This window comes from Camarhynchus parvulus, chromosome 6 (assembly GCF_901933205.1).
Source record: "Camarhynchus parvulus chromosome 6, STF_HiC, whole genome shotgun sequence".
Taxonomy (NCBI): domain Eukaryota; kingdom Metazoa; phylum Chordata; class Aves; order Passeriformes; family Thraupidae; genus Camarhynchus; species Camarhynchus parvulus.
Window position 1 is genome coordinate 23,794,296 of NC_044576.1, and position 15,807 is coordinate 23,810,102.

The following is a 15,807-nucleotide window of genomic DNA, read 5'->3' on the forward strand; positions in this document are numbered from 1 at the left end:
TAGGACAGATTTCAGAAGATACCACCTTCAGTAATATTATCTGATTGAGTTTCTGCTCCTTTGTGTGCAGGTCACACTGGCGGTAGAGGATAGATGTGTCCCCACCATACTGAGAGCTCAGGCTTCCATTTAGACAGAGAGGTGCACCATCATCAGTCACTCGCCCTGCTGCCCCCTCTCCTTCTTCCTCAGATAAAGCAATCTCAGAGTCAAGATTTGTCTTCTGAGCCTGCACATCAGAAACATGGCAACTGTGTTAAGTTTGTACACAATCCAGTGGCACACAATGAAGAAAATTCTAGAGGTTATATTCTTCAATTAACTCAGTGATCAAAATAATCCAAGTTGAAATGATCATATGTGGAATACTGGGTCCATTTGTAGGCTCCTCAGTACAACACTTGGAATACTGAAGTAAGTCCAGTGATAGGGCACTAATATCAGTAAAGATTTTAAACATTTTATATGTGAGGACAGACTGAAAGAACTGGAATTGTTTACCCTCAGGAAGGAGAAGGCTTGGAGGGGGTTCTTTCTCCTGTGAGGGTTGCCAAACATGAGAAAAGGTAGCCCAGAGAACTTACGGATTCTTTCCCTATAGAGATATTCCAAGCCTCACTGGACATAGCCCTGAGTAAATGCTCTAGGAATGCTGGACTAGATAACTTCCGAAGGGCTCTTCTAACCTCAGCTATTCTGTGATTATTTATGACTGATACATTTTTTTTAACAACATTTCACCTTGATTTATGTTTTTAAAATTTTTTGGCCAACTTCTAGAGCAAGAAAATGGGCCTTAGGAATGTAACTAGATAAAGAAGTGATAAAATGCCAACTGAGAAAATCATGATCTGTACCTGAAGATCAGCTGTCCGCTTTAACTGGCAAACTTCCTTCAAAGTTTCCAGCTCTTCTTTACTACGCTCCTTCAGTGGAAAATTCCTCACTTCACAATCCATATGGAAGCACTGCTCAAATTTAAAATAAAAAAACCCAAAGTAAGAAGTTCTTCATCATGCTTCTATCAGTTCATTTGTTCAATATCTGAAGGCTGAACAGTTACAGACTGCTTCAAATCAGGAAAAAAATTGAGGAGCTATTAGTACAGACAATGTATTAAATACATTGTATTTAATACATTGTTTTGTGATGTTTCCATCTTCTTCTATCGCCTGTGCATTAAAATTGTATTTTAAAAAATCACCCATGGGTGTGGCCTCTTTATCCACCTTCATTCACAGAATTAAACCAGAATTAGCATGCTTGGTTTTTTTGTAAAATTACTTGGTCTTTCACTACCCTTGGGATAATTCAGTATCATCAGTTTGACTCATCTCCCTCTATTTAAAATAGGCAAAATCTGGGGTAAATTTTGCCTTTGTGTTCTCTGTAGCAGAAGTCATGTGGGCTGACAAAGAAAAATAATATTTACTTCTCCTTTTAGCAATAATGTGTAAATATATTGTCTGAGATCAAGGAATTAGAGTTCCCTATTTGCTTATCAGCACTGCTTTCCACTTTAGAAGGTAAAATCCATCAGGCTCAGACAAAATTAACAGAATAAAAGATTTCCCCAAGCCTTGGGAAGAAGTGAAGTTTTTCCCACACCATAAGCAAATCAGAAATGTGTTATTTTGTCTCTGTACCTTAAGGAATAAATAAACTACTGCAGAAAATGTCTTAGAAAGCAGAGGTTACCTTAACTGCACGTTCTTTTACACACATGTTATCCCAGCACTCAAATTTGATTAAATCCTGCAAATAGCAGTAGGATAAAATCTCCATCTCAATCTCCCTTCTCGCCTTTCAAGACAAAAAAGAGAAAATAACAGGATGTGGTGCAAAGTAACAAAATATGGACAATTTGCACTGAATTACTGAAAGAAGACTAACAAATGAAATGAATTATCAATATTTCATCATCTTAGACTATCACTGCTATCTTCTCCAAAAACTATCTGCATAGTACTGAAGGCATCATTTTCTAGAAGAAAAGCATTCTAGAACTTAGGCAACAATCCCAAGGCCACAGTGTGAGATTTATAGTTTCTGGCATAAATCATATTCTAATTTGCCTTGTCTGCCTCAGCAGTTTCACCTGCTTCAAAAAGTGACTTTAAATACTTTTCTGGTTTTCTGCTTCTCAGCAGTGAACAGCAACTTTGAGCTAATCCTCTGTTATTTAATAGCTTTTCTCCTTTCCACTGATAGTTTTAAAATGTTCCCCCATTCTGCCATACCCTGGCCACATCTTCTTCAGCCTCTGCTTGCACTTGTTCCTGTTCTTCTAAATCCAGGTTGAACTCCCGGAGCTCAAGTTTCTCAATGTCTGGCACCTGCTCATTTTCATGCATCATTTTCTGAATCTAAAAAAAAAAAAAAGGAATAAAAAGTAATTTGAATGTGAATAGAGGAACTGCTATTTTTAACTTGATATCAGAGAAAATTATTTTAATTACCTGCAGTTTTAACTGCCTTATGGGAAGAAACAGAAGAAAAAGGAGAGGGCAGTCTTTTTTATAATGGAAGGTTGTTAGACAGGCAGAAATTAGCTTGCTGAGGGGGCAGATAGCTCAAGGTACGAGGCTGGCACAAAATATTCATTTGGAGCAAAGGAAAATGAGAAGCAGACAGTAGCTCCTGGCAGTTTCAGCACTGGTCCCTGAAGAGGCACATCTCTTTAATACCTGTCTGCTCAGAGTCTATGACAAAAATGTAACTGAGCACTAGAGCTCACAGCCATAAAGGAAGTGTTCTTGTAAACAAAACTGGGAAGCTGAGCCATTACACTGATAAGAAACTCACAGTTTCACGCAGCTTTCTAATTCCCATTTGCAGCTCTTCCTTCTGGTTAGCAAACCTCAGAGTCTCTTCTCTCATAACCTGACATAAAACAAATGCATTGTTGAAAGCCAAAAAAAAAAAAAGGCAAGAGAAAAAAAAATCAGAAGTAATCTAAAGGAACATTATCTGTACAGAAAATAAAATGCCAGAGGGGTTAATAACTGAAACAGACACAACCCTAATTCAATAGGATGATCCTCAGAATTGCACAAGAGAAAACAGGTTTTACACCCAGGTCACATTGTAAACTGGTTGTACAGCAATAGCACTTGAAAAAAAGAAAATACTAAAGAAAGATGTAATTACAACTGCAATGCTTACAGACACATTAAACTGCATAAAGCCTACTCCCAGAATTTTTTAATCCTTAAATTTTTCATTGTGGAAAATTTTCACTGTTTTCACTTTTCATTGAGTAACCTGCTTGGTTTCTGGTAATAATCTCCTTGACAACTTTTTGACATATAGTATAAAAGTCTTTTAAGTTTCTAAAATAAGTGAATTTGTCAAGCATTTTCCCCCTTGTTTTTATTTGCCTTTTTTTTTTTTTGTATACTCCTTGTATAGAACTGTTCTTCTGGTCTTCAGAGCTCCTATTGTGCTAGGCACCTTCTCTGATGTGTTTATAACCTTGGCCTTTGGCCTAGAATTTCTACAAGTCTAGATCACAATGGTTAAAGAAAGGGTCACGTGAGAAAAGCTTTTGAAACTAGATCTGTTTACAACAAATACTTTGGTACCCCAAGAGACTAATGACCCTTGAAAACTCTGGCTTTGATTAATACTTTACATTTGATTAATATTTTTTGAAAGTACCTTCTGTATTTTCTGGCCTATCCATGTCATGCCATCAGTATCTGTGACATCTCCATCTTCTTCTGTCACCTGTGCATGAAAAGATTTCAGTGGTGCCTCCTGATGTTTATATTATGGATATAAACATCTAGCTCAGGTACTATAAGAGTGAGTGAAAGAAAGATGGAAATGAAAGAAAAAGTGGACTCCCATGAGAAACACCACCACCACCACCAAATTAGAGGGTGCTACAATTTTGTTGCCTAACTAGTCCCCAGATCTGATCCTGCAAACTCTTGCTATTATGAGCAGCCTTTTGACTGAAATGATTGACTGGACTAATCTCTGTAATCCCTATTTTGATTGGTTTCAATGAAAAACCATACAGTTAGTAACACACAATGTATAGCAGTAACATCTTACTGGGAAGGACATGTAACTTCACATGAGGAGAAACTGACTTTCACAGATTTTTCTGTGGCTGAGGAAACCAAGTGAAACTCAAGATGTCAATGTCATCTTCACATAAATATCCTATTTCTTTGATAGTACTCTTTCACAAAGTACTATTTAAGCATATTCAGCCTATCCTCAAAGGTATTCTTCCACTTTAACAAAAGGATCAGTGTATTAAGGACAATTTTTATCAAGTAAAATTTTAGGATAATGATCAAACCTTCCCCCCCCCCCCCATAAAAATAAGGAAAGCACTTTAAATTTCTTTACTGAAAGTGATTTTGATGTGGATTCTGGGTCAAAATTCCATTCTGCCATAGATTTTAAAACAGCGTCTTCAACTGAAGTAGACTTTTTCAGTATATCACGTAGAGATTGCCAGTAAAGAGCAGCTTTTTCAATTTCAGTTTTCTTTATCTCCCTGGTAAACAGAAAGGGAACTGATGTATTTTTTGTATATTATGAAAAAGGACAAAGTATTAAATATTCTTTATAACACAATTATAAACTTGTTAAAAAAGGCATATTCAATATTTTTGTATTGTTTAAGTTCTAGAATTGCACAGAAATAAAAATTCTGAAAGATGGATTACCCATATTAGAAATATTAGATGCTCTGACAGAGTCATCTTTATTAATCTACCTGAACAGTTATTTTCCTGCAAGAAAGCTGTACTTTCAAGTGCCTCTTACTCCTAATGTCTGCTAAGAGCTCTCTACAGCCACAGTAGAATTTCCATTAAAGCTGTGATGCCTCCTTTTTGCTGAGTTAAAATAGTATCTCAGATTACATCCCTTACATGTCCAGAAAGCCCTTTCCAGAGCTGATGTGAGAATGATAAGAGGTATCAGGTTATGTTTAGTAAGTCCAAGTGCCAAGTCCTGCATTTGGCCACAGTAACCCCCTGCAGTGTTACAGGCTGGGGACGGTGTGGCTGGAAAGTGCCCAGGCAGAAACAGACCTGGGGTGCTGGTTGACATGAACGTGAGCCAGCAGTGTGCCCTGGTGGCCAGGAAAGCCAATGGCATCCTGGCCTGGATCAGGAATAGTGTGGCCAGCAGGAGCAGGGAGGTCATTCTGCCCCTGTTCTCAGCACTGGTGAGGCCACACCTTGAGTACTGTATCCAGCTCTGGCCCCTCAGTTTGGGAGGACGTTGGGACACTGGAGCGTGTCCAGAGGAGGCAACGACGCTGGAGAGGGGCTGGGAACACAAACCCTGTGAAGAACCACTGAGGGAGCTGGGGGTGTTTAGCCTGGAGAAAAGGAAGCTCAGGGGTGACCTTATCACCATCTACAACTCCCTGAGAGGTGGTTGTAGCCAGGTGGGGGTTGGTCTCTTTCCCCAGGCAGCAACTGATAGAACCAGAGGACACAGTCTAAAGCTGCACCAAGGGAAATACAGGTTGGATATTAGGAAAAAGTTTTTATGGAAAGAATGATAAAGTACTGGAATGGCCTGCCCAGAGAGGTGGTGGAGTCACCGTCCCTGGTTGTGTTCAAAAAATGATTGGATGTGGCGCTCAGTGCCATGGTTTAGGGCATGGGTTGGACTTGATAATCTTGAAGGTCTCTTCCAACCCAGTGATTCTGTAATAATTCTCAAAAGATATTCCTGTATGTTGTGCTGCAATCAGACCCAAAGTGTAAGACTTTTCCTGAGCTAGGGAAGTCAGGCTGCCTCAAAAGATGAAAGGAGTGATTTTATTTCTAGCCAATTCTTCTCCTTACTTTGAGACTAGGAAAAAGAAGTCTAGAATCACAAGTAGAGGCAAAAATTTATCAGGATACAAGAAATGACACAATCAATATTAGTCTGCCACTTTATACATACTTCCACTTCAGACACACCAGGGCACAATCATTTTCACCGTTAACTAGGATGAAATTGCCATCCAGGGAGAATACCATGGATCTGATTCCCCCTCCTTGATATGAGTGACAATGGTTTTGAGCAAGAACATCCTAGAGAAGTTATAGAAGCAGTATCAGCAAATATGTTTTTTATAATGGAATATGTCTTTAAAATATTTTTATTACTTAAATTTAAAAAATATTTAAATGTTTCTTTATTTTTAGAAAAAATTCAATCCAAAATGGCAGTACAAAGTACATAAAATACTAGGGTTTTTAAGTTTAAAAGGTTTGACTACACATGGGACAAGTTTGTAGTATATTGATTTTGCAGGAGGTGAGAACAGTAGCAAAATTATCTATGCTAAAATTTACTGAAGAAGGAAGTAAGAGGTTTGTATGCTTTTTTTATGTATACACACTCATTATAAAAATAATTGTCTTGTATAATGCTATGCCAGTTCATTTTCAACATAAATTTTTCTCACACACCTTCTGTTCAAGTGAGGAAAAGTTTACAGTTCAAGGAAGTAATTTCCACACTTTTGTCTCACGTAAATCAAACAAAGCCTGTGCCCAGATGCCCACCTACCAGGGTAGAAGTATTGTAGATAAACAAAACACCATCCTTGGCTGCTGCTGCCAGCCACTGGCTGTTGGGTGATAAACAGAGCAAACCTGATCCAAACTGTCTGCTAGGAATCGTCTGTTCTGATGAAAATATTGTTGGACCTCCGAATGTAGCCTGCCAAACAAGCAAAAGGTTAGCAGCAGTTCAGATGATATCTATGCCATTTTGAGAAAATTAATGAGACGTTTGTGGGTTACCACATGCATTGCCGTTTAAACTGTTGTTGGATTACTGAGCTGTGGAAGTAGTGCCATCACTGTGCTGCTGATTGCTTCTCATGTCTGCAAAAGGGTCTGGATTCAGTACGTTCGAGCCTGAATTTCTTGGCTCAGAAAGGATGGGACATGTCAAGAAAGAATCTGACCTTAGAATTCACCTTTTTACCTGCCTTGACTCATAAACTCTGGGAGACCTATGAGCTGCAGAGAGCTGCAGCTCTCAGCAGGCAGTGAGAGTGGCTTCCTGAAGCCCCCACTGCTTCCTTGTGAGGCTGGGCTGGGAGTGCATTTGAGAGTCCTGGGCTGATGTTGGCTCAGTCCCTTTAGGAGCTGCACGTCCTCAGAGCAGACTGCACAAACCCACAGCTCCAGCACAGGACCCACTTCTAAGTGCCTGCAAGCTGTGTGGATTTTAAGAACCAAATAATAGAACAAGGACATTATTTTTGCCAGTTTTCTGAGCAAGTGGTAGGATACTGGAAGTTGATGAGTATGTATGGAGTAGGTATTTTGACCAGAGAGAAGATTTCTTTCAGATAATATCCTGCTATATTAATTTCATCTGCAGCCTTTGTTTATATTTAGCTGGTATTTAACCACCACCCAAAATAATGGAACTTCAGAGAATTACCCCTTCAGAGAGGTGGTATTTACAGATGAGAGGTGCACAGGAGCAGTAGCCATACACAATGTTACTCTTCAGTCTGACTGCTGAGCTCAAAGGGTAATCCATATCATATTGCTTCTTTTTCAGGTCACTAGCATTAAACATTCCTTGTTCATTCACATACTTATCATTATCTAGAAGATTGACAAAAGAAAGAGAGAGGAAGAAGAGGCATGATTACCATTAATACAGGTGCTTTGTCTATCATGTAGTTATGAAAATGATCCTCAGCAAGGAGTGAGCATGAGGTGAGTTTTCAGGGAAGTGACTGGAAATTAATTAATACTTAGATTTAACACCAGCTCAGTGAGTTGTGCTGGTGCAGGACATTGCAGCGAAGCAGAGCAATAGCTCTACTGGCTCTAAAGAAGTACTGGAAACAGTTTAACCACCATGATGTGACTATTTGCATGCACTGATTCGCTCTGCTTCTTGAGTATTACGTCAACATAATTAGTGCTAATTAGTTTGCATGCAGGTTCATGTCACCATTGCCTTCATCTAGAACTTGTTTTAGGAATCTCTGCCATGAGGAACACACAGCCTGGGTGGTATTGGTTAAAGAACTGCAGTTCACATCTTCAAAAGGGCATTTTATTTGTTGAGAAAATTGATATATTTTATTAGTTAATAAAAGTTAGTAATATAAAGGTAATATATTTTATTAATTCCCTAATTTGAGCTTTAAAGGGACACCAGAAATTAAGACTGACAAGGCACCTGATATAAAACTGAAAAGAAGACAATAACTGTAGCTCTTTAGCAGCTTTGAAAATAAAGTCCCATTTTATATATCTACACAAAGGCACAAAAATAAGTCCAAAATTAGTGAATATTTAAAGAAAATACTAACTTTGTTGAAAGCTACAAAACTACTTTTTGAAAAGTTTGTAAAATGTAAGGCCTTTTAAAAATTAAATGTAAATAACTTGAAAATCTGACACTAGCCTTAATTGCCCTAGAAAATGTAAGTATCTATTTCAATTTTTACCTGTTATCATTTCTGAAGACAGATGAAAAATTTCCAGTCTTGCTTGTTGGACCTCTGTTACATTAGGAAGTATCATCACTTTAACTAAGTCAGGCTTTAAGTCAGGAGTTACAGAAAGATGGAGCACTTCATCTTCCAGTACTGAAGCAGGTAAGGAACATCAATGGAAATTGTTACTGTGGCGTGGTAACATTGTTTTTATTAAAATATCCTGTGACAAAAAATGAGACCCCTGTTGGGAACACAGCTCAGGAGTGCTGCATGCACTCAACTCCCCTTGAGGCATTGGGTGCTGGGAATCCCTAAACACCAGCACATTATTATTACGTTAAATAGTCAAATCTGAATTTACCTCAAGCTTGAATTGTAGCAATTTTGAGGCTATCTGCTGATAACTGCCAGATAAAGAACAGAAAAACCCTCCTCTAACAAGTCCTCCAGACAATGAGAATATATATGATCAGCCAAATTACATAAGTTATTTAGGGAGACATAGTTCTGTTTGCTAAACCAATTAAAATGATAAAATAATGTCCTTTATACTGAAAATTATGGTGAAGATCTATACACACAGATATGATCTGTAAGAATAATGCTTTTGGAAAAATACATTCACAATCTCCATTTTTTTTTGTGTGAATTGAAATTCATCATATTTTATTCCTCACTATCAATCATCAAAGCTGACAATTTCATAAGTTTCCATGTAAAAGATGTCTGTGGTAGAAATTTGAAATAGGAGATTGCACAGAATGATTACAACCTACAGTATTTTAGTCCAAATTCTCACAAAGTTCTTTAGTTCTTTGCCATCACTATTAATTTTATGCTGGAGCTGTGATCAATTTGTCAGTTTGTCCATTCTTTTCCCTGTGAGTTATACATACTCTGAAAGAAAGGTAATATTGGTACATTTGCTAACTAAAATTACAAAGAGGAAAACAAAAGCAAAAACCAAAACTAACCAATCAAACCCTCCAGAACAAAAAACCCCAAAAAGAACTCTGGCCCTTAGAAAATGGGTAGGAAGATTATGTTTAGTCCTCCAAGAAAATAAATAGAAGGAAGGTGGATGGCTTAGCCTGACTGACAAGTATACTTTAAATGCAGAAAGTAGAGAAAAGAAAATGTAATTAATGTTGTTGCATGTATTACCTGTATATCCCAGAACCTGGAATAATTTTGATGGACGAGCATCTAGAATAAAGATGTGTCCTTCTGTAGCTCTTGCAATGAGGAACTGGCCGATCTGATCATAACTAGGTAAAATGCAAATCCAAGGAGAAATCAATTCAATACAGTCAACAAAAAGAGTCAAATAATTTCACTCCCATAACTTGCCTGAATGCATAAACATAATTTCAGCTCCTGGGTTTACAGTTTAGGGTCAGATATAAAGCCCAGTACTATGAGTGCAGTTTCTAATTGAGTGGGAGGTCAATTTAAAGCTGATCATACTCCACAACAGTCTGCATTAACAACTTCGTTAAGTCGAAATTTATTTTACATTCCCTTTTTTGGAAATAAAACTATTACACAGGTCTTGACATTATTTTGAAAAAAAAAATTTGCATTGATTTAATTTTGAACAAGTTGCTTTCTGTATTTATTTTTAAAGTTCTGTCTTAGGTAGCTGTGAAAAGAGATACATCTGAGTCTCAAATAACAGGCAGATTTATATTAAAGTTTAACAGTTCAAAATCCATTCTATCTTTTGCAAAGTAGAGTAAAATACTCTCAGATTTTTCAATAATTGTGGGGGGGGGAGAACCCCAACCAACAGAAAACCCCAACCAAACACAAAAAGCCTGTTAGATAACTAGAGCTAATTACAAGAGGACTGGTAATCTCCAGAATTTGAAGTAAATTAATAATTAGCAATAGTAACAAAAATCCACCATATAGAAAGAGATGACCAAAAGGCTTACATTTAACTTCACAAAACCTTAAATTTATATTCAATGAGAAATAACCCTCCAAAGTCAGATACATGGTATTGTGCATAATTACTGCATATGGTGATTTTTCAGAAAGGATCTTATACATCAGTATCTTCTGTGTTCAGTTAAACCTTCTTAAAATATAGATTTATTACATTTCTCTCATATAAATCCTGCTACTGCCTCTTGCAAGCAATTCAGAATATGCTGAAAAAAACGTAGAAGCTATTAAAATATTTTAATTTTTTATTTGTAGAATAAAAAAGTAAAATTTTTTTGTTCAACTAGTATCATTACTCAAGGAATAAACTGACAATATCCCTACCCTACTACATACTTACTGCAAAGACAGCACTGGAAGTTTGGAAAGAAAAGTTCTGTGAACAACTCGTGGAGCTTCAGCTTTGGTTACATCAAGGAAATAGATTTGACCTCTTTGGGTCCCTACAGCAACACTCTTGGAAGAGGGACTGCAAGCCATAGAAGTTGCCTAGTTGAGAAGTAGAAGATACTTAACAATTCAACATATTTTTATATATTATGCTATTTGTTAGTATGCAATTTCCTTTGCTATTTAAAAGTCCCTAAAATTTGAAGAAGAAACCACAAGTGGTTTATTTAAAAAACATGTTTTTAACAAAGAAAGTATTTAGAGACATAATGGAAGTTTTATCTATGCTTTGTAGCTACACATCAAAACTTAATTCTGTTCTTTACAGAGAAAAAACAACCATTATATCCACTCTCCAGATTTTAAGTGAAAGAAGTTTCATCTAAATAAAACAGTGAGCGCACTGTTGTGTACAGCTGTTATAGAAAGGGGTTTTTTTCTTTACTATGTCAGATTTCAGGGTCTGAATGCATCTTAAATCAGGACAAAGCATTACCAGTTTGAAATACTTTTATCAATTCTATTCTTAAAACCTGTTTTTCATTATCAGTCAAGGCATTTAGCTTTTATACTTTTGAAACTTTTCTGTTACTCATTAAAAAGAAAAAAAAAGGAATACCATAAAAATTTAGATATTTTTTACAAAGATGTGCTAAAGATGCATCATGAGGACATTTGGCTGAAATGTTTCCTCTGCTTTGAAGTCAAGATAAAAACATGACAGGATTAGCTCAAGGAAACATTCTGAAAGATAATCTTTAAATCTCATTGATGGGTTGCTCAAAGAAATTACTGAGCTTTCCTCTGCACTGATTGATGCAAATCTGTGGAATATGATGCTATCAATTTAAAAATATAGAAATTTTTAAGCATCAGTCATGATATAAGCTCCTGGTTACTTGTACCTCAGTACCAAGGTTTATCTTGCTGAGGAAAGTTCCATCTTCCAAGGACCAAACTTGTACTTCACCTGAAATTGTTACAGACTGTTGAACAGAGAAAAACAGAGTCAGAAGAGGATGAAATAACCAAATAGTCTGGAAGTGATTAGTGATCTCCTATAGAATATAGATTCAAATAATCACTGAGCATGGCAGATTAAGGGTTACTTGGGATTATTTAGCTTTTCATTAAATCCAGGTGCTGCAAGGTACACCAGCTTAAGGAATACTTTCAATAATTTTTGTGCATTCCTGCAGCTTCTAGCAGAATGAGACAATTTAGGGCAAAATTTGTCAGCTTGATCAATATTAGCACTCCTGCCATCCTGCCAGCAATAGAACAACCTGCTTATAATTTTATTTGCAAAGGAAGGGCCTTGAGGAGAGGTCTCATTTTCTCACAGGAAAAATGATGGGTATCAAAACAATTGAGTTCTTCCTATATCCAGGTAATTTTGTAATTCCATAATTACAAGGAGTAAGGCTTACAAGAAGTAAGGCTAGAGATCACTCAACCTTCACACTACTCATACACAGTCAGGTAAAATTTAGCATTCCTATGCTAATGGTGAACAAAGAGATTCAGCCAATTTAAACTCCAGGTTTTCTAGGCTGGCTACCTGGAGAATTCATGGCCTGGCAATGAATTGGTGGCTAAGATATATTTCTTGTAGGAGTAAAAGACAGTGAAAAGCAAGGAATTTCTAAGAATGGACAGGTGCATGAGTAAAGGTCTTCTTTGTCCCTGGACTCAGCAGAGAAGTATCCCTCAGAATGTTCTAATCTGTGCAGAGGGCTGAAAAGATCAGTAGCAATTGTTGGACAACATCAGTTCTCTGAACTGAATCCATCTTTTGCTCAGCTATCTTCCTGAACAATCTAAGTCACACAAATCAGCATCAGAACCAATACAACAAGTTATCCAACCTGAAATCCAGTATAAAAGTTCTGACCCTTTTATGGACTATAGCTGAATGAATGCCATTGACTTCCTTAATGAGAAATTACACAACTGTAACAAATATCAGAACAATCTGATTTCTGCAAGGCTTTTCATTTTGTGCCTTACAACATATTGGTTACCTGAAAAGAGCTATAATTCTATATTAGAAAGAATACAATTACTTACCACACAGTAGTTGTTCCCTGGAGTAAGAAAATCAGCTGCCAGAAAACAACTGCTGGACGCATCCAAGAGTTTGACAGCTTCTCCACTATGGGCAGGTCTGTAACTATAGACTGTCCCCTGACAAATACAGAGAAATAATCCATCACTGGCATATAAAACTCTTCATTAGAAGCTTTTGAAGACTTCAAAAAAACCTTCCCATCTTTCTGAGCTTCACTCTTTGAACTTTTATATTTGACTCTAACCTGAAGTAAAATGTGCCTAGTAGGATTCACCAGTTTGGTGGATTATATTAATTTACACTGGCTAATGTTAGTTCCTTTTAGAGCACTCCAGCTAACCATATTTGCAAGAAGTTTTGTTTCTCAAACTTGCTTTAATAAAGTAATTTAAACACACGCAATTGCATGTTACTCAAGAAATGAATAAATATTCTACACCAACACAAAACTTCACAAAACTTTGTCTGTAGAGAGAACAACTCTACTGAAGAGTCACAGGAGGTCTGATACACCAAGCTACACTTTTCTCCCTCTGCAGGCACACATCAAGCCTGCAATTCATGCCCAGCAGATCCATGACTTGGACACATGAGAGCCCCTGAATATGTACTCAACTGAACACACACAAGGATTTCTGATGGGAAATCTCAACATTAGGTACTTTATATTCCACCACCTGTAGGAGACAATTGTTCTGTGCTTCATTAAAAGTCTTTCACATTTTCAGTAAAAACACAGAATGGACTATGTTCACTTCTGATATAATTTGTTGATTTGTGTGATTACATTAAACATTTTGTACTTGTGTGATTACATTAAATATTTTGTACTAGTAGTATCAGCATATTCATACAGAATCCCAGGAACATCCCATTATGTAGTGCTGTTGTCTCAAATGTTGTACCTGGTCAGTGACAAGCAGCAGACTGGTGTAATCAGGAGAAAACATGAGGCTGGATATGGGCTGTGAGATATCAGCACAGATTTTTATCTCATACTGCAGATCTTTGATGTGATAAAAGATTAAAATGCCCTCCTGTGCAGAAAAGTACAAATCCACATGAGGTCTATGTCAGTTATACTATCTGGCAAACTAAACTGCAAGATCTTCAGAAACTCACTAGAACAGCACAGTTTAAATGCATCCCACCACCAATGGTGTCATTTGTCTTTAGTTAAGTTTAAATAAAAAGCACTCTAAACTGAGATAATAAATCAATTGAACATAAGGTGTTCTTTAATACAATTCTTAGTGACAGTCCATGTTTGATAACAACAGACTCTCTCATTAGATAATGCTTTTGATTTCATATTGTTGTTTTTGAGACTGTAAAAATTTGTCTCCCACTTGAGCAGGAACGTACAATGGCATTTTCAGATTGGGTTAGATATTGAGTTAAATTTTGCACAAAATAATTTGGCAATTCTATTGGCCATTTTCTCTCCTTTCCTATTTTTTACATCCTTCATTTCTGTTCCTCTACAATATTCTTAAATAAAACCAGGATTATCTTTTATTGCTTCTTTGAGTACAAAAATGGAATCCTTTCACACTCTGCTCCCTTGTGTCAAGCCCTCACAAAGTAATATAGTCAACACCAGAGAGGAACTTTATGGTCCTGCAGCCCCTCACTTTTTCCTAACTCTTGTCTTTGCAGTGAACTCTGCAAATATACTCCATTTGAATGCGCATTTTCACACACTCAGAGTAAATCAAAAGCACAAAGAATGCCTTACATGTCCAGCTGCATACAGTCCCTCATTACAAAATGCCATGGCAAGTAAAACTGGTTTTTCCAGATTGCTTGGTTTGCGACCTGAAAGCACAAAACCAACATAAAATATCAAATTTAATTTATTTCAACCATGTGTTGCAACTCCAAATCTGGGATAATTTACTATTTATTTGTGAGTAAAAGCATCATAGAGTCATTTAGATTGGAAGGGATCCTAGAAGTCCTCTAATCCAATCTCCTCCTCAGCACAGAGATGATTTCAGACTCAGAACCAACATCAAAGTTGAATTATGCTGCCCAGACTCATATCAGCTAAGGTTTGAATATACCCAAAAATGGAAATTCCATATCTTCTCTTTGTTCCAATGTCTGACTACCTTCACCGTGAAAGTATTTATTTCCTAAAATATACCCAGAATTCCTGTTGATGCAAACTGTGTTCTTTGGTTTTATCTTCTCTGTAACCTTTCATTGGATAGCTAAAGCAATAGTCAAATCCCTAATTTCCTATTCTCCAGGCTGAACAAACAATTTTCTCACACCAAATTTGTATGTAATGTACTAAGACTGTAACGACCTTTGTGGAAATGTGCTGAACTTCATCCATTCTTTTTTGTACTGTGATGCCCAAAACAAAGTGCTTGAGACAAACCCCTAAATCCTAACTCAGATAAATTATGAGTGATTGCAGTTCTACAGAAATGCTAAAACTAAGCAGTAGGGAACCTCTTCTAGCACCACTTATTCCAATTTAAATTAGAATGAACGCAATTTTTTCCACTGTCACTGTTTCTCCTGAGGCTTTTAATTTGGCTGTTTCTTAGCAGAAAAGCTGTTAATCTTTTGTCATGTAAACACACACAAGATTGCCAACAATGTGTCTTGCAGAGGCCAGTGTGAGATGAGTTTTTCTAACCAGTGGCTTCCAGCTGTACTCACATATTATTACTCCCAGACATCAGCAGTGCTGCCTAAAAATCTATTAGCTTCATTTGAACATGGAAATACCTTTCTTTTTCTGCACTTCACTACGAGCATAGGACACCACATCTGCTATTTTCTGCATGAACTCTGCACAAAAGAAAACAATTTATAATGTCAACCTTGTTTGTAGATCAATATTACAAAACAAGTCAGTTGTATTCCACTCTATTCAACAAAAGGCCAGGTTCAGTATGCTAAATGAAAAATGTGCATTCTTCCTGAATATCTA

General features: G+C 36.9%; 1 protein-coding gene across 1 annotated transcript in view; it reads right to left on the reverse strand.

Annotated features, from left to right (window-relative positions):
- CFAP43 (cilia and flagella associated protein 43) overlaps positions 1–15,807 on the reverse strand; it is a 42,413-nt gene that overhangs the window by 13,661 nt on the left and 12,945 nt on the right. The window contains exons 7-24 of the mRNA XM_030951755.1: positions 15,603–15,665; positions 14,596–14,675; positions 13,763–13,894; positions 12,857–12,973; positions 11,692–11,772; positions 10,737–10,885; positions 9,611–9,714; positions 8,456–8,596; positions 7,429–7,598; positions 6,541–6,693; positions 5,929–6,059; positions 4,366–4,516; positions 3,661–3,729; positions 2,806–2,883; positions 2,241–2,366; positions 1,699–1,803; positions 858–968; positions 26–229 (exon numbers count right to left, since the gene is read on the reverse strand). Coding sequence (XP_030807615.1) covers positions 26–229; positions 858–968; positions 1,699–1,803; positions 2,241–2,366; positions 2,806–2,883; positions 3,661–3,729; positions 4,366–4,516; positions 5,929–6,059; positions 6,541–6,693; positions 7,429–7,598; positions 8,456–8,596; positions 9,611–9,714; positions 10,737–10,885; positions 11,692–11,772; positions 12,857–12,973; positions 13,763–13,894; positions 14,596–14,675; positions 15,603–15,665 — 2,165 coding nt within the window. The remainder of the gene's footprint in view (positions 1–25; positions 230–857; positions 969–1,698; positions 1,804–2,240; positions 2,367–2,805; positions 2,884–3,660; positions 3,730–4,365; positions 4,517–5,928; positions 6,060–6,540; positions 6,694–7,428; positions 7,599–8,455; positions 8,597–9,610; positions 9,715–10,736; positions 10,886–11,691; positions 11,773–12,856; positions 12,974–13,762; positions 13,895–14,595; positions 14,676–15,602; positions 15,666–15,807) is intronic.